This window comes from Macaca fascicularis, chromosome 12 (assembly GCF_037993035.2).
Source record: "Macaca fascicularis isolate 582-1 chromosome 12, T2T-MFA8v1.1".
NCBI lineage: Eukaryota > Metazoa > Chordata > Mammalia > Primates > Cercopithecidae > Macaca > Macaca fascicularis.
In genome coordinates this window covers 91691822-91715194 of record NC_088386.1, presented here as the reverse complement: position 1 = coordinate 91715194, position 23373 = coordinate 91691822, and the positions used below count along the sequence as shown (strand labels likewise).

The following is a 23373-nucleotide window of genomic DNA, read 5'->3' as shown; positions in this document are numbered from 1 at the left end:
TTGTTCTCTCTCCATTTCTGCCACATAGTTATTGAAACTTCTTCCTCCTCAAATTTTTGACCATCCCCTGCCTCCTACCTTTCCTTTCATTCTTGGAAGGTGATTTTGCTTTCTATACCACAGAGAAAATAAAATTCATTTTTTTTGGCGGGGGGAGAAATGTCCCCAACTACACACAAGCAAGCTTTAAACACCCATATTTCCACTCATCCTTCCTCCTCCTTCCTTTTACAAGGTGTTCTTACAAGATCTCTCCGTCTGAAATTAATCCTATCTCTTTTTACTTTTTTCTCTATCTTCATCTTCTCCCTTCCTATTTGCATTTAAACACAAACAAAACTTTCCTATTTGAAAAAATATAGTGCCTCTCTCCCTGAATCCTTTTAGTCCCCAGTCTCTCTCTCTTGTTCATAACCTAAACTTTCTGAAGATTGTCTATTCTGGTGGTCTCCCTCCTTTCACTCTTCAGCCTCTGGAATCTGGCCCCAAATCCTCCCACTGCATTGTACTGAAACTCCTTTGCCACATTCACCAATGACTTATTTGGCACTCTATCCAATGGATACCTTTAAATCCTTAGATTACATATTGTCAGCAGCTTTTGATACTGTTCTCTATATTCTTTTTCCTGAAATATTGTTTTTCTTGGTTTCTATGATTCTATACTCTGAGTTCCCTGTTATCTCTAGCTAACTTTTTCTCAGTTTTCTTTGCAGGATCCCCCTCTATCCAGTTCATAAAGATTGTTAGTGTTTAGGTTTTAGTTTTTTCTTTACTAGGTTCCTTGCTGTTCTGTCCCTACACACTCCTCAAACCATTTCATGTATGCTCATGGATTCAGATGTCATTTATATGTTAGCTTCAGATCCATGTCCTTAGCCCAGGAATTATCTTCTGAGCTCTGACCAATATGTGCAATGTCTACCAGCCATATACACACTTCCATGTCCTATAGCTATCTCACACTCAACGTGCCCAATGCTGGACTCATCACTTTCTCTGTAAAGCCTGTTTATTCTTCTCCTTTTTTTTACTCAGTGAATAATACCACCATCCATTCAGGTATCCAAAGCAGTAAAATGATCCTCAACCTACTTTTACTTTAAACATCTACTACTTAATGAAGTCATCTCCCGCATATCTCTTGAATGTATCTGCTCCATTCCTACTGTCATGGGCTCAATTCCAGCCATCCTCATCCCTCACTGTACTCTTGTAATAGTCTTCTAACAGGTCTCTCTGCCAGTCCCACCTACCTCCTATCCTTCTACCATGCTGAAATTAGGGTGGTTTCTGTAAAATGGGAATATGTTCCTGTCATTTTTCCTCCTTTATTTTTGGCTTCAGTTTTCCTCCTCTTATTTTAAGGATATTTATGACAAATTTCTAAAATTATGGTAAAACATATATAGCATAAAATTTACCATTCTAATCATTGTCAAGTGTACGATTCAGCAGCATGAAGTCCATTCACATTGTGGTACAACCATCACCACCATTCATCTTCAATTTTTTTTTCATCTTGCATAATTGAAACTCTGTACCCATTAAACATTAATTCCCTCATTCCCTTTCTTGGCCCTCCCTCTTCCAGTCCCTGGCAACCACCATTCTAATTTCTTTCTATATACATTTGGTTACTCTACCTATCTCAGATGAGTGGAATCATACCGTATTTTTTTTATTTTGTGACTGGCCAATTTCAGTTGTCATAATGTCTTCAAGTTTTATCTATGTTGTAGCAGATGTAGAGATGTGGCAATGTGTCAGAATTTCCTTCCTTTTTAAAAGGCTGAATGTATATGCTACATTTTGTTTATGCATTTGTCTATCAAGGGACATTTGGGTTGCTTCACCTTTTGACTATTGTGAATAATGCTGCTATAAATATGAGCATATATATATGTTTGTGTCCCAGCTTTCACTTCTTTGGATTTGTACCAGAAGTGGAATTGTTGGATCATAAGGTATTTCTATTTTAATTTTTGGAGGAACTGCCATACTATTTTCCATACCAGCTGCACCATTTTACATTCTCAGCAGTGGTGCACAAGAGTTCCAATTTCTCTACATCCTCATTAACACTTGTTAATATTCTGTACATTAATCCTTCATCAGATTTGCAAATATTTGCTTCCATTCTGTGGATTTGTTTTTTTTTTTTTTTGAGATGGAGTCTCACTCTATTGCCCAGGCTGGAATGCAGTGCACGATCTCAGCTCACTGCAACCTCCCCCTCCCAGGTTCATGCCATTCTCCTGCCTCAGCCTCCTGAGTAGCTGGCACTACAGGTTCCCACCACCGCGCCTGGCTATTTGTTGTTGTTGTTGTTGTTGTTGTATTTTTAGTAGAGATGGGGTTTCACCGTGTTAGGCAGAATGGTCTCGATCTCCTGACTTCGTGATCCACCCGCCTTGGCCTTCCAAAGTGCTGGGATTACAGGCGTGAGCCACCACACCCGGCCTGTGTGGACTGTCTTTTTACTGATGAGAGTATTCTTTGATGCACAAAGGTTTTTTATTCTGATGCAACCGAATTGTCTATTTTTTCTTTGTCGTTTTGGTGTCATGTCCAAGAAATCACTGCCAAATCCAGTGTCGTGAAGCGGTTCTTCTAAGTTTTCTTCTAAGAGTTTTATAGTTTAAGACCTTACAGTTACATCTTTGATCAATTTTGAGATAATTTTGTATATAATGATTTTAGGTAAAGGTCCAACTGCATTTTTTCCGCATATGGACGTTTAGTTTTCCCAACATCATTTGTTGAAAATAAATTGTTAAGGTCACTATAGTTTTGTAGTAAGTTCTGAAATCAAGAAATGTGAGGCCGGGCGCGGTGGCTCAAGCCTGTAATCGCAGCACTTTGGGAGGCCGAGAGGGGCAGATCAGGAGATCAGGAGGTCAGGAGATTGAGACCATCCTGGCTAACACGGTGAAACCCCGTCTCTACTAAAAAATACAAAAAACTAGCTGGGCGAGGTGGCGGGCGCCTGTAGTCCCAGCTACTCTGGAGGCTGAGGCAGGAGAATGGCGTGAACCCGGGAGGCGGAGCTTGCAGTGAGCTGAGATCCGGCCACTGCACTCCAGCCCGAGCGACAGAGCAAGACTCCGTCTCAAAAAAAAAAAAAAAAAAAAAAAAAGAAGTGTGAGTACTCCAACTGTATTCTTCAATTTCAAGATTGTTTTGTCTATTTATGACCACTTGAGGTTCCTCGTTAATTTCAGGATGGAATTGTGCCATTTCTTAGCATAAAACTTTTCAGTGGAGGTCAGTTGCTTTTGACATCCAAACTCCTGCCCTTTTATAGGGTCCTTTAAGATATACCACCTGCTTATCACCTCAGCTTCATCTCTAGACTGGCTCCAATCCCCTTTACCCAAAGCTACTCCGTCAACCTTTCAGAACCATTTTCACTACTTCCAATAGCTATGCTCTCTTGTCTCAGGTCTTTGTATGTGACCTGCTTTTTGCCTGGCATTCTTCGCCTGGCATTTCTTCTTCCTTCACATTTCAGCTTCCACATCCCTTCCATACCCTCCGTGAGAAAAATAGCTGGTGCTTTATGTTCTCCTTGAGGACTGCCATTCCTAGCACCGTCTCTACTACATGCTAAGTGCTTGCTTGGACACCCCCCTAGCCTGTGGCTAAAGAATTATGTCTTGGTCACATTTGGGCTTAGCACACCACTTTTCATGTAGTAAACCATCTGTGAATGTTGGTTTCAAGAATTGTTGGAAGTTTCCTTTACTGGTATTCTTCCAAAGGATAGTTTTCTAGAGTGTGAGAAGAGTCAACAGCACAGGGGTTGGAAGCACATGAATGATGAAAGGTGTTTACTGGCTCCTGCCTTTGCATGCTTTGTTCGCATTATTCCACTCGCCCACATTAGCAATGAAATTTGTAATCATTTCATTCCGGTGTTTCTCCGAGACCTCTGAGGGGTTAAGGCAGCGGTCCCGGGCACCCAGCTCAGTTAGAAGGAGGGTGCGGAAGTGTGAGGATCTACTTCAGTAATCAGAGGATATTGGAGGGACCCACCCAGTGTCCTTGGTTGTTCAACGCACACCTTAGACCTCACCACCCTAGCAGGGGCGCCCCGGAAAGCTCCTCTTGCGGGAGCGCGCGCCAGCTTCCGGGTCCAGCCCCAGAAGCAACAGATAACCGGAAATGGAACCTGCGCGGGCCTGTTGCTTAGCAACAAAGGCTGCCGGGACGCTAGACGGCCCTAGCGCAGAGGGAGCTGAGACCGTCGGCAGGTCCCGGCGTGCAGCCTCTATCGTTCTAGGGGGTGCTGCGGCAGGAGCCACCCAGAAGCGCCGGTGAGGCCAGCGCGTCCTCACAGCCATGAGCAGTGAGCAGGTGAGAGGGCTGCTCTTTGCCAGGCTCGCCGCCGCCGCGACGCTTCCCAGGCGTTTCAGAAGTGGTGGAAGCCCGTCCTGCCCACCAAACTCCCCAGCTGTGACTCCACGGTGTACAGCTTCCTTCACTCCACTTATGGCCTGGGTTTCTGAGCGCTTTCCGCGAATGCCCTTATACGTTCCCTTCCCAGCTATTCGCCCTTGGTCGTCACAACAACCAAACCTAGCAGCCCAGTGGCGCGCCAGCAGGGGGAGCCACAGCCCAGAGCACCCCCAGAATGCTAATAGAAGTGTGCTTGGGTGAGAGGCGGCTATGCGAGGAGTTGCCACGGGTTTGGGTTCTAGGGTGGGAATCGAAGCCAATTCCTAGCCGTGTGACTTTGGGCAAATCTCCTAGTCTTTCTAAACCTTGATTCTCCCACCTCTTACGCAGAGCTGGGGAAACACCAGACACCAGAACAACTTTTCTTCTTTCTGAGGTTGTTGTCAATTTCAAATAAGAGACCATCCCATACCATAACAGTATTATACTATACATGAAAGGCCTTGGTAAGTGACAAATGGCACTTCTTAAGATGATATTCCATAGTATGTGATAAAATATGTATTTTGCAGTAGCTGCTTTTCTTTCTCTTTTTTCTTTCTCTTTCTCTCCTTTTTCTTCTAAGAATTCTTTCTTTATTGACTTAAGAGCAACTAACAGAAAGAAAGGCAGAACGATGGTCAATCGTCTTAATATCAGCACAGCATGAGAAGATGTTAAGCGTGGGCATTATTCTGGCTAACTAGAAAACAACCCTAGCTTTCTACGTAGTGATGAATAAGGAAAAAGACCCTATAAACTTCGTGGAAGAAAAACAGTTGTTTTTAAGCCTGCAAATTTCATTTAGCTTTTAAACAATATTAAACTATAATTATTTCTTTTTAATTGCTTTATAATGCTTTTTTCGGTAGTGTTAGAATTTACTGTGGAAACGGTATTAAGACGGATTTAGTCTCCTATCCATTGAGTTGTACATTACTCACAGAATTATGTGAAGATCCTAATTGGTTAATTAATCAAATAAGTAATTAATACCTGAAATGCCCAAGAAAATTTGGTTTGAGCCTTTTTTTAAAAAAATAAGTGTAACTTAAGAACTGAGAAATGGACACTTTGGTTCATATGCTAAAGTATGATTAGTATTGGTATTAATAATAAAAGAGTAAATGAGCAAGCAAAAAACAAAGAATTCAGATACAAGTAACCAAAAACACTGAGCAATTGTTTAATACATCTTACTAGTAATTTTTTTCTACGTGATATTAATGTGATCAGATTTAATAACATTTGTTATCGTCACCATTATTGTATATTGAGCAGCTTCTTTGCTTCTTGCCCAAATTTAGTCTTTGGTCAGATCTTGAACCATATCCTACGTTGTTAGAGTTTAAAATACACTTCTATCACATTTCCAATGGTATTTCTCAATGGCTATTTTTCACAATTCCCCTAACTTACCCATCTACAACTAAAAAATATCCACTAAAAACCAATCAGCCGTTAAGTTCTAAATTTTACTTCATCTTTATAAAAGTAGTGTTGGGAAATGACACCCTAGTCTCTCACTCCCCCTCCTGAAAGGTTGTGATTTACTGAAGAGGCAGCGGGATCTTAAAAGAATGGACATGATTTCCATTTTCCACTTACTGTTTTTGAACAGCAGAGGGCCCTCTATCACTGTTTTGGTTGATTTGTAATTTAAAAACTAATCTTGAGACTTTCATTTATGCTAATTTAGAGTGTAGTTTTCCTTTGGAAGGATGAAAGTTTTTATATTTTAACCTAAAACAAACAGAATGGATTAAACTTTTGGAAATGCCATTTTTTATGTGACATTTACTTGTATATTCATTCAGTTTGAGAAAGTGAGCAGGTGGTAAAATCGTATTTGCTGAAGGAGATTTTAACATATTCATCTCATTAGTGGAAGGTTGAGAGTGACATGGAATTTTTCAGGAATAGCAGTCTGGGCTTTTCTCTTAAATTAGGTATTTAGAAGAAATATAAATCTTTTGCAATTGCTCATTTCATTTTTAAAATGAGTTAAAACTTTAAAAGGCATTTTTAGTATCAGTTGAAAAACTTTCAGAGGTTTAAAAGCACAAATATTCAAAGAACAGGAAGCTCCCCACAGATATACTACAGATTGTGGGCAGAAAAGAGGAAAAAGCTGTCGGTCTTTTTCTACCCCAGCACTTTTTCTAGTTATGGAATCAAGTAATTTGTGTTTATACGATGTTATGCTCATTCCGTTTTCCTTCATCATGTTTTTAAAGTGTCATTGCTTAAAAAGGGGAAAGAATGAAAAAAGTTGGATATGAGACCAACAGCAGGGTGATAACTTTAACAACCACAACTCAAACATGTGACAATTGACAACTATATTTAAATCAGTACTACTAAATTTTGAGAGGTTTTTGTTGATTTAACCAGACACATTTATAGATTCTAGTCATTTGATCAGGATAGTTAATATTTGAGCTATACCAAGTTTATGACATCTCTTCCAGTAGTCAAGTAGGTGAAAATCAGCGAAGTAAAAACAAAATGCAAAGCCGAACTATTTAAGGAAGACCTAGACTCTTTAGCAATTTTAAGTTTAGAATGTAAAATTATATTAGTCAGAATCCTAACAGAAGACAGATGGCATACTCAAAAGGACTTAACTGAAGAACGATTATAAAAAGACCATTTGTAGAGGTGTCGGTAAGGTTAAGGGGACCACGAGGGATAAAGAGACACTCAAGGATTAACAGCAGTAGGACAGTAGGATGCCATTACCATGGTTAGGCCTGATTGGTCATTGAAACTGAACATTAGTCTCAGACCCTGATGAGTGCTAGATACTTTGAATGGTAGCTTCCTGACAGGAGCTGAGGTCTGGAAGAATTCAGCCACTATCAGAACTACAGAGAATAGGAAAGACTGGGAAACAAATATCCTAAACTTTCTGTCCTCCTGCTCTTCAGTCTCCTCCTGGTGACTTTTCTGGTTAATCCCTATCAGAAGTCAGAGAACTGAGGGCACAGATGATGTCCATCTGTAGAATTCAACCTCCCACGCACAGAGCAGGAAGAAGAGAGTAAAGACTTGATCTGAGGCAGAGTACAACCATCACAGATATTATTATAAATGGATGCAATCTTCATAGACAGTTCCCTGTCCATAAATCAGTTGGATTAACAGTTGTTGAGGTCCTAAGATGAATTTTTCATTTAAAATATTTATACCTAAGAATAAATCTAGAAAAGACATATGACACCCTTATGAAGACTACTACAAAATGTTTCTGAAGGATATGCTCCCAGAATCTGAATAAGTAAAAAAATATATTGTGCTCAAAAGAGAGAAGACTCAGTGTTCATTGTGTTCCTGTCATTGTCCTAAAAAGTTTATGCAATGTAGATCCTAAATTTCACATGGTAGGAAAAGATCAAGATTGTTTATGATAATTTTTAAGAACAGTAAAGTGGAGGGAATTGCCCTACAGATTTCAAGACCTATCAGGAATCATAGTAAGTTAGGCAATATAATAATTGGGTTTTTTTTTTTTTTACAGATAATAAACCAATGGAATTAATGGGACAAAAACAGAGATCCACATATATATTTATGTTATATATACACACACATATATGTGTGTGTATATATGAGATACATGCCTAATTGTGTGTGTTTATACTAAAATACATGCCCAAGGAGTTCGCTGAGACATCTTTTGTAATAGAGAAACATTGGAAATAAGTTAAATGTTCGTTTGCTAGGGAATGGAATGGATACATTGTACTATGCTCACAGAATACTATACAGCTGTGAAAATCATTGAGAAATGTGTATTAATGGGGATAAATTTCAAAAACAATATTAAAAAATAGCATGTTGCAGAAGGATACAAATTGTGTGTGATGGCATTTATATAAAATTAAAAACATGCAGTAACAATCTAGGTTGTTTGACAATCATATGTAGTAATAAGTGTAGTAAAAATTTGCTTAGGAATGATAAACACAAAATTCCAGGATGGCAAAGAATTGGGTTGAAGATACACAAGTGTTCATGATATTTTCTGTATGTTTGAAATATTTCCTAATTTTAAAGAGAATGAGACGTGAGTAAATATAGATAGTGTGCACAATCTTGGTACAGGAAACAGATAAATTAATTGGGTGATAATTGGAGTGGAAAGCACAATCAAAGAAGGTTTTCCTTTTCTATTTATTTATTTATTTATTTATTTATTTTGAGATGGAATCTCGCTCTGTCACCCAGGCTGGAGTGCAGTGGTGTGATCTTGGCTCACTGCATCCTCCACCTCCTGGGTTCACGCCATCCTCCTACCTCAGCCTCTTGAGTAGCTGGGACTACAGGTGCCTGCCACTATGCTCAGCTAAGTTTTGTATTTTTAGTAGAGATGGGGTTTCATCATATTGACCAGGCTGGTCTCAAACTACTGACCTTATGATCCGCCTGCCTCAGCATCCCAAAGTGCTGCGATTACAGGCATGAGCCACTGCACCCAGCCTCTTTTCTTTTTAAAAATAAACATTCTTGGAGCTTCCAGATAGCTGAACAGAAAACCCTGAGCCAGGAGTCATGGCAGCCAAACCCAAGCTCTACTACTTTGGTGTCAGGGGCAGGATGGAGTCAGTCCTCTGGCTGCTGGCTGCAGCTGGAATAGAGTTTGAAGAAGAATTTATTGAAACAAGATAATAATATGAAAAGTTGCAGAAGGATAGACACCTGCTTTCTGCCAAGTGCCTTTGGTTGAAATTGATGGAATGATGCTGACACTGACTACAGCCATCCTCAGCTACCTTGCTGCTAAGTACAATGTCTGTGGGAAGGACCTGAAGGAGAGAGTCGGGATGAACATGTGTGCTGAGGGCACCCTGGACCTGATGATGATGATGGCATTGGCCCACTGAGGAAAAAGAGGAGAACCTTGCTCAGTCATGAAGAAAGCTAAAACCCGGTACTCGGCCATCTTTGAAAATATTTTGAAAGAACATGGAGAGGATCTTCTCGTTGGCAACAAATTCAATTGGGCAGACATACAACTGTTAGAAGCTGTTTTAATGGTAGAAGAACTCAGTGCTTCTGTTCTTTCTGACTTCCCTCTGCTGAAGGCAATTTAAACAGGAATCAGCAACATCTCCAGAATTAAGAAATTCCTACAACCTGGGAGTCAGAGGAAGCCGCTCCCTGATACCCAATATGTTGAACTAGTTAGAAACATTCTGCAGTTCTAGTGGCAGCAGGTCACATGATGGCAAGAATTAACGATCCAATCGCAGTATCAGCACAGGCCTTCTGTAGTGGATAATAGAAGCAAACTGTAGATCCTAGGAGGAAAGTGTCTTAAAAGAACCAAACTGGTCAGGCGCGGTGACTCATGCCTGTAATCCCAGCACTGTGGGAGGCTGAAGCAGGCGGATCACCTGAGGTCAGCAGTTCGAGACCAGCCTGGCCAACATAGCGAAACCCCATCTCTACTCAAAATACAAAAGTTAGCTGGTGTGGTGGCACACACCTGTAATCCTAGCTGCTCGGGAGGCTGAGGCAGGAGAATGGCTTGAACCCAGGTGGTGGAGATGGCAGTGAGCCAAGATTGCGCCACTGCATTCCAGCCTGGGAGACAGAATGAGACTCTGTGTCAAACAAACAAAAAACAAAAACTAAACCATGCTGCCATTAATAGCAGATGCTGATTAAATGTAACATAAAAACAAAAATAAAAATGAACATTCTTTATTTCAATGTTGATGGGAGTTCTGTAGTATAAAGGGAGGCATTGCTAATTCAAGGAAGAAGGGATTATCAGAAAAGCACTGTCTTCAATAAAGTGAAAGGAGATGGAGGGATTGGTCTGTGATCGTAGGTGCGATGGTGTCCCCAACTGCTTGTAGATGAAGGATAGAAGAACAATAAAGGTATGATTGTAAGTAGGTCTGTAGACTTAGTTACAGGGAGATGGAGGCATTCTCAAGTATTAAAATGATGATGTGTGAGAAACTCTGGAGATAGGTCATTACAAAACTTAGGACACCAAATTTATTAGAAAATCTCAAAAGTTTTGAATGTCAGAGATTAGTAATCATGCACTCAAAGTGAATCCGGTGGGACTGGAGATGTGATTTTCCTCGAGCAGTATATACCTACTTGGCTACAAGCATAGAGAAGGTAAGTAGTTGAATTCCAATGGGATTATGGTTTAGTTAAGTATGTACCAGAGGGAGTTGAGGGTATTTGATAGGGTGTAGTTGTGACTATGGACTGTAGAATCTAAACTGGGCAAGGAGGAAGAGAAGATAAGAGGGAGATAGATACTGAGAAGGAGCTTTGATATTAGAGGTCTCAATCAAAACAAAGAAATACAGGAGGGCATCAGATCATACTTGCTGGGAGCAAAGGATGTGGTGATCAGAGAAAAGGATGTTTTAAAATCAAGATTTCACAAGAGCTGCCATATTTAATGATAAGATCCTAGAGGGGTTGCCATGAAAGTGGTTGGCAGAGATGAAGCAGAAGACAAGGGTACAGATGAGGAGGTTAAGCAACTGAGAGACTAGGCTGTTAGGTAGATTTAGTCACATGTATATTTTTAAGTCATTGAGACTGATGACTAAGAGTAGAAGCTTTTTTTTTATTGCAAGTAAGTACAGTGGAACTCAAACTCCAAAAAATAAAACAGATTTTTTTTTTTGGTTTGCTGAACTGGGAAGTCTAAGAGAATGGACATCAGAATAGATTCAGGTATGTAACAGACACACGATATAATCAAGATTCTTTGTCCTTTCCTTCTTCATCCCCCATTCTTTCTTTTTCTCCACCTGATCTCTCTTTCCACTCTCTGCTTTCTTTCCAGTTCCTTAGACCATGCTTATAATAATAATGGATATTGTGAGATGTTAGATCCAGGATATATATTGTAGGTAAAGCTCAGAGGGTTTGCTAATGAATTAAATGTATGATATGAGAAAAAGGGAGGAATGAAGGATGGTACCAGGGATTTTAGCTTAAATAATGGTGTTAATAGTGATGCCATTTACTGAGTTTAATAAAATATGGGGAAGTTCTGGTAGGGTTTGTGGGAATTTATTGATCAAGTAATATTTTGGACACGTTAAGTTAGAGGTGTCTATTTGACCTCTGAGTGGAGATAGCAAAAATCAAATATAGGAATGGGGACCTCAGGATAAAGGTTAATCCTGGGGAGATAAATTTGGGAGATTCCAGTATATGGATAATATTTAAAATATTTGGACTGGATCGGATCAATTAGAAAGGAAACATACCTGAGGACTGAGGGACGTCTGTCACACGAAGATCAGAACATGAGAAGGAACAGGAGAAATAAGATCAAGAGGTCTATTATACATCATGATGACTAGACTTCATAAAAATATATCCTTGAAAATTGCTATTAGAGTAGATTTTAAGTGCTCACACCACAAAAAGTAAGTATGTGAGGTAATGCACATGTTAATTAGCTTGATTTAGCCATTCTATGATTTATATGTATATCAAAACACCACATTGTACACCATAAATGTATACAATTTTTATTTGTAAATTAAAAAATGAACTTAAAAAATGAGAAGGAATTGGCAATGAAAAATTTAAAAGTGTTCATTAGGAAGTTAGGAAGAGCATAAAAAATATAATCATTCTGGAAATTGAGTGAAGACAATATACAAGAAAGAGACAGTGATCAACTGTGTCAAAATACTGTTAAAAGATTGAGTAAAGTGAGGCCTGAGAATTTACCACAGGACTTGGCATTGTGGAGGTAATCAGACCTCTTGATGAGAGTGGTGTGCAAGGATTAAATACTTCACTGGAGAACATTCTGGAGAATTTGGGAGCAGAAAAATCGGGCAATTGCTAGAGGGAATATAGGATTAAGGCTGATACTTTTTCAGATGGGATTTTAACATGTTTGCATACAAGTGAAAATAATAGAGAACAAAAGGCACATTAGAGAGAGAGAATTTCAAATTGCTGCTGCAAAAACAATGTCCTTTAGTAGTTGAGTGAAAAAATGTATTAAAGGCCAAGTAATAGAAATAAAAGTAAATACCACCTCCGCCTTTATAGGGGAAACAACAGCAGAGATAAGCAGAAAATCTTTAGACTGAGAGAGAAAAAAGAGAGATTATCTATGAATGGAGGACATGTACATTGAAAATAAACCTCATTACTTTGGAAAAGAGAGTTTGGGAGATAATGGACAGACTGTGAGTGGAGTATTTTTTGAATACTCTGCTCCAAGCTATCTCTCTTTATTGAATGGAAACATAGTTTTAATATTAACCAGAATGTTTATTTTGTGAGAGCAGAGACTACATTATAAATGAAGTCCTCATCTATACAATAGGCACAAAAGTGGTACAACACTACTTATTTTATAGAGTTTTTAAGAAAATTAAATGAGATATAGATGTCCTAGAACAACACTTGGCACTCAATGAAATAAATATAAAGTGTACTATAACCAATGTAAATAATTAATAATGAGTATTATGGGTTAAATGGTGTCCCCCCAATTCATACGTTGAAATTTTTACCTGCTGTATGTCAGAATATGACTGTATTTGTACATAGAGCCCTTAGAGAGATGATTAAGTTAAACTGAGCTGGTGATGGTAGGCTCTAATCCAAAATGACTGGTATCCTTATAAAAAAAGAAATTTGACATGACAGAGGGAAGATGATAGGAAGACATAGGGAAAAGATGGCCATCTTGACAAAGAGTGAGACCTCAGAAAGCACCAACCCTGTTGACACCTGGATCTCAAACTTTGAGAAAACGTATTTCTGTTAAGTCACCCAGTCTGTGTACTTTGTTATGGGAGCCCTAGCAAACTAATATAATGGAATAATTTGCATGTTTTGTTTTTTTGTGGTAAGTCTTCATAATCTACATTTCAACACAGCTCACTTCAGAAGGGCCACATTTCAAGTGATCAGTAGCTATAGGGATCTAGTGCATAGGACAGCACAGCTCTAAAGAAGAGAGGAATAGCAGATCTAAGGAGCAGCCACTCCATCTAGGTCTAAGGGAGAGTGCTCAAGGAACAAACTTGGAAGATGTTGTAGTGAAAAATGTAGGAAAAGCCAAGTAATAGAAATAACAGTAAATACCACCCCAGCTTTTATAGGGGAAGCAACACCAGAGATAAGCAGAAAATCTTTAGACTGAGAAAAGAGAGATTATCTATGAATGGAGGACATGTACATTGAAAATAAACCTCATTATTTTGGAAAAGAGAGTTTAGGGGATAACGGACAGACCGTGAGTGAAGTATTTTTTTGAATACTCTGCTCCAAGCCATCTCTCTTTATTTAATGGAAACATAGTTTTTGTTGTTGTTTGTTTGTTTGTTTTGAGATGCAGTCTCTCTCTTTCGCCCAGGCTGGGGTGCAGTGGCACAATCTCGGCTCACTGCAAGCACCCCCTCCCAGGTTCACACCATTCTCCTGCCTCAGCCTCCTGAGTAGCTGGGACTACAGGTGCCCGCCACCAGGCCTGGCTAATTTTTTTTTTTTTTTTTTGGGTATTTTTAGTACAGACGGGGTTTCACCGTGTTAGCCAGGATGATCTCGATCTCCTGACCTCATGATCTGCCCACCTTGGCCTCCCAAAGAGCTGGGATTACAGGCATGAGCCACTGTACCCTGCCAGAAACATAGTTTTAATATTAACCAGAATGTTAAGGGAGCAGAGACTCTCTGCTCAAAGAGAAGAGCCATCCCTTTCCCAAAGCCTTTAGATTTAAGACCTCGTGGGAGAAAGTGTGACTGTGGCCCAGTGGATGCAAAAAATATTTGCTGAGGAGATGCAGGTCTGGGCTAGGAGGTGAAAACCACCTGCTGGGATCCTGAAAGTTTGAAAGGAAGTCTTCCCTCTGTGATGTAAGTGAAACTTGTAGAAAGCTGCCCACCGGGATGCTGGTGAAACTTGCTGGAGGGTGTCTGCCTCTGAGTCAGCCTCACACCATAGATTGACAAGGATGCTGACTGCTGGCAGCCACACCATGGGAGCTATGAGAAAAAACAGTGGAATCAGAAAGAAACCTCTTCCTCTTACAGTGCTTCTTGGCACCCATAACAATATGCTGGTTATCAAAGGAGAAATGTTATAATGTCCTGTTACATATCCCAAAGGAGGGCAAAAAAGGCAGATTTGGAGCTGAGAGGCAATAAATTGACAACTAGCCAGAAGCACAACTCATGTTATCTGCTTGATAGATCAGATGTCATTTTCTACAAATGCTTCCTCTCACCTAGATGAAACTTCTACCATGGAATTATTCTCTACTGCAAAGGAGGTTAGCACTTTTCTCTTAAGGTTACTGTTAAGAGGTTCAAATGTTACTTACAGCAACTTGCCGGGGGAGAAAAACCAGAATACATATTCACCTTAGGAAGTAGACCATTCTAGGAAAAAAAATGAAGTTTTAGTTATAGAGAAGGGAGGTGGGGCCAAGTAAGTTTTGAATAAATTATATTCAGACAGACTCCCAGAAGATATGCCCAATTCCCCATTAAATTGTCTTGGAACCCTCATGAAAAATCAATTGCCCATAAATGTTTGGGTTTATTTCTGAACTCCTATTTCCTTGATTTCTGTTTATCCTTATTCTAGAACCATGCAGTCTTTATTACTGTAGTTTTGTAGTAAGTTGTAAAATCTGAAAGTGTGAGTCTGCCAAATTTGTTCCTCTTTTTCAAGATTGATTGATTATTCTTGATACATTTCCATGTTAATTTTATGATCAATGTGTTAATTTCTACAAAAAAGGAAGCTGGGATTTTGATAGGGATTTTGTTCAATCTGTAGAATATTTTCAGGGTGTATTGCATCTTAACAATATTAGTCTCCCAATCCATGAACATGGGTTGTCCTTTTATTTATTAAGAACTTTAATTATTTTCAATAATGTTTTATGGTTTCATTGTATAGGTCTTACACTTCTTTTGTTAAATGTATTCTTAAGTCTTTTATTCCATTTCCTGCAATTGTAAATGGAATCGTCTCTTAATTTCAATTTTGTATTAAATACAATTGATTTTTAAAATACTTATGATTACTGTTTTATTATAAGGGATATACATCAGGAAAAACCACATGAAGAGACACATACGGAGAGGCCTGGGAGGGTCCTGGGTGCAGAACTTCCATGCCCTCTCCCTGTGGAATTGGGATGCATTGCCCTCCTGGCACATCCTACATTCATTTGACTTTTGTGCATTGATCTTGTGTCCTGCAACCTAGCTAGATACAAGAACTCATTGACTAGTTTTAATATTTTTTGATGAATCATTTAACATTTTCTGTATACAAGATCATGCCATTTGTACAATATGTTTTAGAATATTTTGGATGATGTGTGCTCATAATAAACACTGTAAAATTTGGTTGAGTGAATCAATTTTAGCATTAATGGAGTAAACAGTTTTGTTTTTTCATGTTTTTCATACAGGATAAATCGTCCAGCAAAGAAAAATCCAAGATACCAGTAAGATTTCTACCACAGCTGTCTATGGTAATTTACCAATATACCATCATACTCTATTCTTTTATAATAATGTTTGTTTACTACTTTTCAAACTTGAAAGTAAGTTACTGAATTTCTGATTTTAAATTTTATACAATGTTAAATTCCATTTGATTCTTTTCTGATGGAGAAATTCTATGAGGTACATAGCTTAGAAAGAATAATATCAATAAAATAACTATAGGTTGTAATTTTCAAGTATGTACAGAATGGTTGGGTACAGGTTAGATTTTACAGAATAAAATTTGCTGTCTAGGTATGTTGATCTTAATGCTGTTGAGTTAAACTATTATAACTATTATAACTTCTACAGTTGAGTTTGAGTGGAGTTTCAATTCAAATATTATTTGTTTTGAAACATATTTTAAGAGCGCAGCATAAACTGTGTAATGGACTCTGGACTGCTTTATGCAGAGATGATTCCTAATATTTTGAAATTAAAAAACGTGGATGAAAATTATAAGTGTATGATCTTGGACATTTCAAAGTACATGTTTTAATTGTGTACCTATTTGTACTGATAATACCAAGATTACCAAAAGTTTCTACAAAATAGAATCAAAGCTTTTTCTTAGTTCTGCAAATAAGTATTTATCTTGTTTCTAGTTTATAAGTAAATCTGAAATAATAGATATTTTCTCTTTTAAAAAATTTGACAAATTTTAAAATTGAAAAAAATGGTATTAGTTTTTTTGGTGTGTTAAATTTAAATGTACTTGCTGAGTAAATATTCAGTGGCTGAGTTGAATAATCTCTTCTAGCCAGCAAGGCATGTAATTGTCTAAAATGCTTTTGTTGGCTGATTTAAAACCTTATATTGTGCTCATATTTGACTGGCTCTTGTAATTTTCCTTCCGTATCCTTGTTTTATGTCTTTTAAAGAAATTAGATTTTTTGTTTTTTTTGAGACGGAGTCTTGTTCTGTCGCTCAGGCTGGAGTGCAGTGGCCGGATCTCGGCTCACTGCAAGCTCCGCCTCCCGGGTTTACGCCATTCTCCTGCCTCAGCCTCCCGAGTAGCTGGGACTACAGGCGCCCGCCACCTCGCCCGGCTAGTTTTTTTGTACTTTTTTTTTTTAGTAGAGATAGGGTTTCACCATGTTAACCAGGATGGTGTTGATCTCCTGACCTCGTGATCCGCCCGTCTCGGCCTCCCAAAGTGCTGGGATTACAGGCTTGAGCCACCGCGCCCGGCCAAGATTTTTTAAGAGATATTTAAAAACATTCATTCATTAAAAAATTTTTATTTGAATATTAAAGTTTGTTCCTGGGTATAAGTTCTCCAGCAGTAATTAAGACGTAGAGTGTGGGTATAAGTTCTCCAGCAGTAATTAAGACGTAGAGTGATTTTCATTATAGACCTTCAGGCTTCTAGAGGTGAACGCTGTAGTTGAAACCGGCACTGGTGGCTCTCAGCCCCTGTGATCTGGTGACCTGATTCTCACCCTTTCTGCACACCTCATTCATATCCCTCCCATGAGTCTTCAATCTTTATGGAACAAGATTAGAGTTGGACAATGAAAGGGCAGATGGAAATGAAAGAGCACTGACTTACATGTTTTCCTAGCCTATTTTCCTGTGCACGAGGTATCTGAAACAAGGGCTTGTGGGCACGTAGTGTATTTGAGAAGCAATAATAAGAGATTGAGGAGAGTAAAACTAGGAAGAAGGAAAAGCCATACAACCATGGGCTATCAGTAGGCAACTGGTATGTCCTGCCATGACCTTTGAGCTTATAGAATGCTTCCTGGAATTGATCACCTGAGGAGGGTCAAGGAATAGCATTTATCTGTCATCTTTCATCCTGTATTGGTGAAAGATTGTTCCTGGAGATGTTGAGTCCCATCCTCTCTGGTTGCTCATGTGTGTGAGCAGAGTAGGCTCTTTCTAGAGTCCCATACTATAGCATTAGAGGATTCCCACAGCAGAACAGAAAAGACATTTTCTTTTTTCTTTCTTTTCTTTTTTTTTTTTTTTTCAGACAGAGTCTCATTCTCTCGGCCAGGCTGGAGTGCAGTGGCATGATCTCAGCTCACTGCAACCTCCACCTCCCGGGCTCAAGCAATTCTGCTACCTCAGCCTCCCGAGTAGCTGGGGTTATAGGCGTATGCCACCATGCCTGGCTAATTTTTGTATTTTTAGTAGAGACGGGGTTTCACCATGTTGGCCAGGCTGGTCTCGAACTCCTGACCTCAGGTAATCCGCCCCCCTCGGCCTCCCAAAATGCTGGGATTACAGGCATGAGCCACTGTGCCCGGCTGCAAAAGATATTTTCTTGTATGAGAAGTTAGTACAGAACTTTACTGCAGCCGTATCTGGAATCCAAAGTGAAGCCAGCAGGATGTGAGGCATCATTTGCCAGATGATTTTCTGACACATGTGTGGCTCCTTGTCTTGGTTAGCTAGAGAAGCACTATTTGTAAGATGTTCTATGAGATACATATTCTGCACTGCAATGTAAGAAGGAAACATTAAAGTCCTCACTACCTTTCTTCACCTAGAGTGGTGATGAGACTTGGAGAAATAGCTCAGCAACAGAATGGACGATGCAGAGATCTTAAAAAGTCAGGGTGGTGGCAGTGATGGGGTGGTTGTGTAGGAGGCTTGGGTTACATAGGGTGTTTTGGATATTTGTAGTGACTCCAGTACGATAGATGTCATTCAGATTACCTCTGTCCCTGATGTGAAAATTCCAGGGCACTTGGACTAGACATCCCAGAGTGGTTCCTCTCTGTCATCTATAACTGCATTCTTCTCAGGCCTTTGCCACACCCTCATTCTCCCCAAAGGGAAGGCTTCAACTCTGAGAACACCTATTGCACCTGTTAGCTTGAAAATGTTGTGCTCATATTTCCCTTCCCTTTGTGTAGCCCAATGGCAATTGTAGAAACCAGAACCATTTGGATTACAGCATTGTATATGTGTGAAACATTCCCCTAATCAGGTGCTTGTATTTCAGAAAGTACTATCTGAAGCTCATTGCACTCTTTGCTTTCTTTTCCTTTCCTTTCTTTTATCTTTAGTTATTCTTTTCTTAGGGCATGGTTAACCATTTTGTAATTTTTTTTGAGACAGGATCTTGCCGTGTTGTCCAGGCTGGAGTGCAGTGGTGTGATCATGGCTCACTGTAGCCTCCACCTCCTGGGCTTACATGAGCCTTACCAGTAGCTGGGACCACAGGCATGGGTCACCACGCCCAGCTAATTTTTGTATTTTTAGTAGAGACAGGGTTTCACCATGTTGCCCAGGCTGGCTTTGAGCTCCTGGGCTCAAGTGATCCTCCTGCCTTGGTTTTCCAAAAGTACTGGGATTACAGCTGTAAGCCATTGTGCCCAGCCTCACCATTTTATAATTTTCTAAGATAAAGCTAAAATGACTTTAAAGTCAGTTTTTCCATTTTATTAGTTCGTTCTCATGCTGCTATGAAGAAATACCCGAGACTGGGTAATTTATGAAGAAAAGAGCTTTAGTTGATTCACAGTTCCATATGGCTGGGGAGATCTCAGGAAACTTACAAACATGGTGGAAGGGGAAGCAACTTTCTTCTTCACATGGTGGCAGGAGACAAGAGGGAGAAGAATGAGAGCCAAGAAGGGGAAGCCCATTATAAAACCATCAGATCCTGTGAGAACTTACTATCACAAGACTAGCATGGGGGAAACTGCCCCCATGATTCAATTACCTCCCACCAGGTCCATCCCATGACACATAGGGATTATGGGAACTATAACTCAAGATGAGATTTGGGTTGGGACACAGCCAAACCACAGTCACTCATCTCTATAAGACTGATTTAGTAGGTGGAGGTGGGGTGGGGTGAGGGGTTAGGAGAACAGTAGAGGTAGGTGTACACATAATTCATAATTCAGAATATATATTGTTTATTTAAAGATAGGGTCTCTCTCTGTTGCCAAGGCTGGAGTGCAGTAGTGCATTCTTGGCTCACTGCAACCTCTACTTTCTGTGCTCAAGCGATCCTCCCTCCTCAGCCTCCTGAGTAACCGGGACCACAGGCGTGCACCACCATATCCCAGTTATTTTTGTGTCTCTTTTTTGGTAGAGATGGGGTTTCACCATGTTGCCCAGGCTTGTCTTGAACTCCTGAGCTCAAGCAATCCGCTCCCCTCTGCCTCCCAAAGAGCTAGGATTACAGGCATGAGCCATCATGTCTGACCAAAAATAATTTAAACAATAAAGAATGCTATGCATCTTCAAAGGAGAGTATACTTAACAGTTGGAGTTAAGAAATGAAATGTAAACTTTTTCGATTTTGATCTTAAAGGGCTAGATTTTAATGGGGAGATATTTTGGAACCTATTGGTGGCTCTGATAGGGTAATTAATACTAGCTGACAAAACAAATGGAAGTGGAAATCTCAGAGACTTAACCCAGCAAAGATTAGGCTTTGCTCACATGAAGTCTGACGGGGGTCAGGTAGTGCTCCATCTTATAGCTATGCCAGTGGGGACACATGGGCTCCATGGGTGTGAGATAGTGATGGAGGAGGCACACCAGCTCTTAACTGCCTGTCCCTCTAGCTCTTAACTGTGTTTCCTGTTGTGCTCACATTTCACTGGCCACACAAATCACATGGCTACAAAGTAGCTAAGAGAGGCTGGAAACTAGTTTGGAGTATATTGAGGAGGGCTTTGGAAACCAAGAAGAGTTGTGCCTACTTCAATAGGGGGCTTGAAAATGTTTCTGAACAGGAGAGCAGTATGATCAGAGCAATGCCTTAGAGAGGTAGAGGCGACCTTTTGTTACCAACATTTTCTGTAAATCCAGGCCCATGTCTCCTGTTGCCTGTGTCATTCTTAAAAAGCTACTAAACTAGCCTCACTGCTGACTCTAGTCCCCTGCTTCTCATGTATCCTGTTCCTATCATCAGAACTATTTATGAAATAGCCTTTTGTATGTCTCTGCATCATAAACAGGATAGCAATATAATTTATCATTTAAACTGAGATGCCATTGAGAGTGAAAGTTCTACTATTTATGCTTGGGCAAACTGAGACTAAAGGTGTAAACTGGGCCTGTCTTCAGCAAACTGAGACTAAAGGTCACCCTAAAAGGAGACTGCAATGGCTCTCTATTGCCAGCCTGGCCAGTCAAGCCCTGAAACCCATGTCCTCCATAATATAACAGCACCCACTTGTCTAGCTCTAGTTTGTTCTTCCCTTACCTTTTATTCAGGTTCCTACTCAAACCTAACCTTTGCAGAGAAGCTCTCACAACTCCGTCTAACCTAGCACTTTTCCACTCCTTCCCTCTCTATCCTTTCACACTGTTTTATTATTCTTCATTGTACATACTACTTTCTGAGGTTACATTATGGATCTTTTCGGAAATAACTGTCTGTACCTCCTCTAGAATGTGTACTCCATAAGCGGAGGGACTTAGTCCTTTCCACGACTATAGATTAAGTATCTTAAGTAGAGCCCAGCACATGGTAGGAGCTGGTAAACCGTTGTTGAATTAGGGAATGGATTATCTTCCCCATCCACTCCAACGCAGCCTCAAAGCCTGCCATTGACATTTAGACTCCAATTCTTGATGCACCCTCTGACTTCAGTAAGCTTTTTGCTGTTCTTCTCTGTGGAGATCCAGGTGTGCTTTAAGGCTTAGCTTCCACCCTTTTTCTTTTTGAAACGTTCTTAGAATACCCTGCTCCACATCCTCTCCTAGATGGAAGCACACTTACAAGAGCTGGCGAGTTTTGATTGGTGAGTGTCAGTAGTTCCTAGGTAGAACTTGTGATCTTGGAGTGATAGTTAGGCCCTTGCAGTTTTGGATTGGGCTTATGAGATAGTGTATCGGGCGATTGTTCTTGTATATGCAGCTAGCTGTCCTTCTGCTACTAGCTGTCCTTGTGATAGCTTCTGTTTAGGCAAATTGTATAAGAGAACCCTCTCTTTGTGATCTTTTTGGCTCCATTTTGTCAGGTTTGACACAGTGACTCCATTTTGAACCTGACAACTTTCACATCACCCACCAGGATGCCAGTGAAACTTGCTGGCGGGTGTCTGCCTCTGGGTCAGCCTCGCACCACAGGCAGGGAAGGTGCCTATGGATGAGGATGCTGACTGCTGGCAGCCACACCATGGGAGCCATGAGAAAAAGCACTGGAACCAGGAAGAAAGCTTCTTCCTCTTACTGTAACCCTTTAGTACCCTTCATGATATTATGCTGGTTATCAAAGGAGAAACATTTTAGGGTTCTGTCAGATTTCCCAAAAGAGGGCGAAAAGGGTAGATTTGGAGCTGGAGCTGAGAGGCAATAAATTGACAACTGGCCAAAAGCACAACTCATATTATCTGCTTTGTGGATCAAAATTGTCGTTTTGTTTTCTTTTTCTTTTCTTTTCTTTTTTTTTTTTTTTGAGATAGGATCTCACTCTGTTGCCCAGGCTAGGGTGTGGTGGTGTGATCTTGGCTCATTCCAACCTCTGCCTCCCAGGTTCAAGTGATTCTCTTGCCTCAACCTCTCAAGTAGCTAGGACTACAGGTGTGCACCATCACGCCTGGCTCATTTTTGTATTTTTAGTAGAGACAGGGTTTCACCATATTGGCCAGGCTGGTCTCGAACTCCTGACCTCAAGTGATCCACTCACCTCGGCCTCTCAAAGTGCTGGGATTATAGGCGTGAGCCACCACACCTTGCCCAAAATTGACATTTTCAACTCAACAAATGTTTCCTCTCACCTAGATGAAACTCCTACCATAGAATTTTTCTCTGCTGCAAAAGAGATAGCAACACTTTTCTCTGAAAGTTAATGCTAAAAAGCACAAGTGTGATTTATGGCTATTGGAGGGTGCATTAACCTGAACACATATTCACCTTAGGAAGTGGACCATTTTGTTCTGTCAATAAGGACAGAAATATTTTAGTGATAGAGAGGAGAGGTAAAGTTGTATAAGTCCTTGACACTAACCAGGATCAGATAACTTCTCAGAAGATGTGATACATAAAAGGTTTTGCATACTTTTTAAAGCTTTCTGATAAATATTGCTGAATATAATTTTCCTTTATTTTCTTGCTCTAAAGAAAATAATTCTGAGACAAACCTGAGAATTTTAAAAGCAGTAAAGTATATCTTTGAATATGTTGGATAATATGTACTTTTTAAATAGTAAAATTTGGTTTAGTGAATCAATTTTAGCACTAACAGAGTAAACACTTTTTTCCCCTCATATTTTTCACACAGGAGAAATCAGCCAGCAAAGAAAAGTTCAAGGCACCAGCAAGAGCTTTACCACAGCTGTCTAGGGTAACTTATCCAAATATATTCTCATTGAATTTTTGTGCTTCAAAAAATGTCTATTAGATTTCTAACTTGAAAATAAGTAAGTGAATTCCTGCTCCACTTGATTCTCTTCTGATGGAGAAATTCTATGAGGTGCGCCTATTAGGACA

At 39.9% G+C, this 23373-nt stretch overlaps 1 protein-coding gene and 1 pseudogene across 1 annotated transcript in view; both read left to right on the top strand.

The window, feature by feature from the left end:
- Window positions 1–4217: 4217 nt before the first annotated feature.
- The window catches only part of DNAH7 (dynein axonemal heavy chain 7), a 340485-nt gene continuing 321329 nt past the window's right edge, over window positions 4218–23373 (top strand). The window contains exons 1-3 of the mRNA XM_005573795.5: window positions 4218–4359; window positions 15888–15950; window positions 23165–23227. Coding sequence (XP_005573852.2) covers window positions 4345–4359; window positions 15888–15950; window positions 23165–23227 — 141 coding nt within the window. The 5' untranslated portion in view covers window positions 4218–4344. The remainder of the gene's footprint in view (window positions 4360–15887; window positions 15951–23164; window positions 23228–23373) is intronic.
- On the top strand, window positions 8960–9650 carry LOC123567931 (glutathione S-transferase A4 pseudogene; annotated as a pseudogene).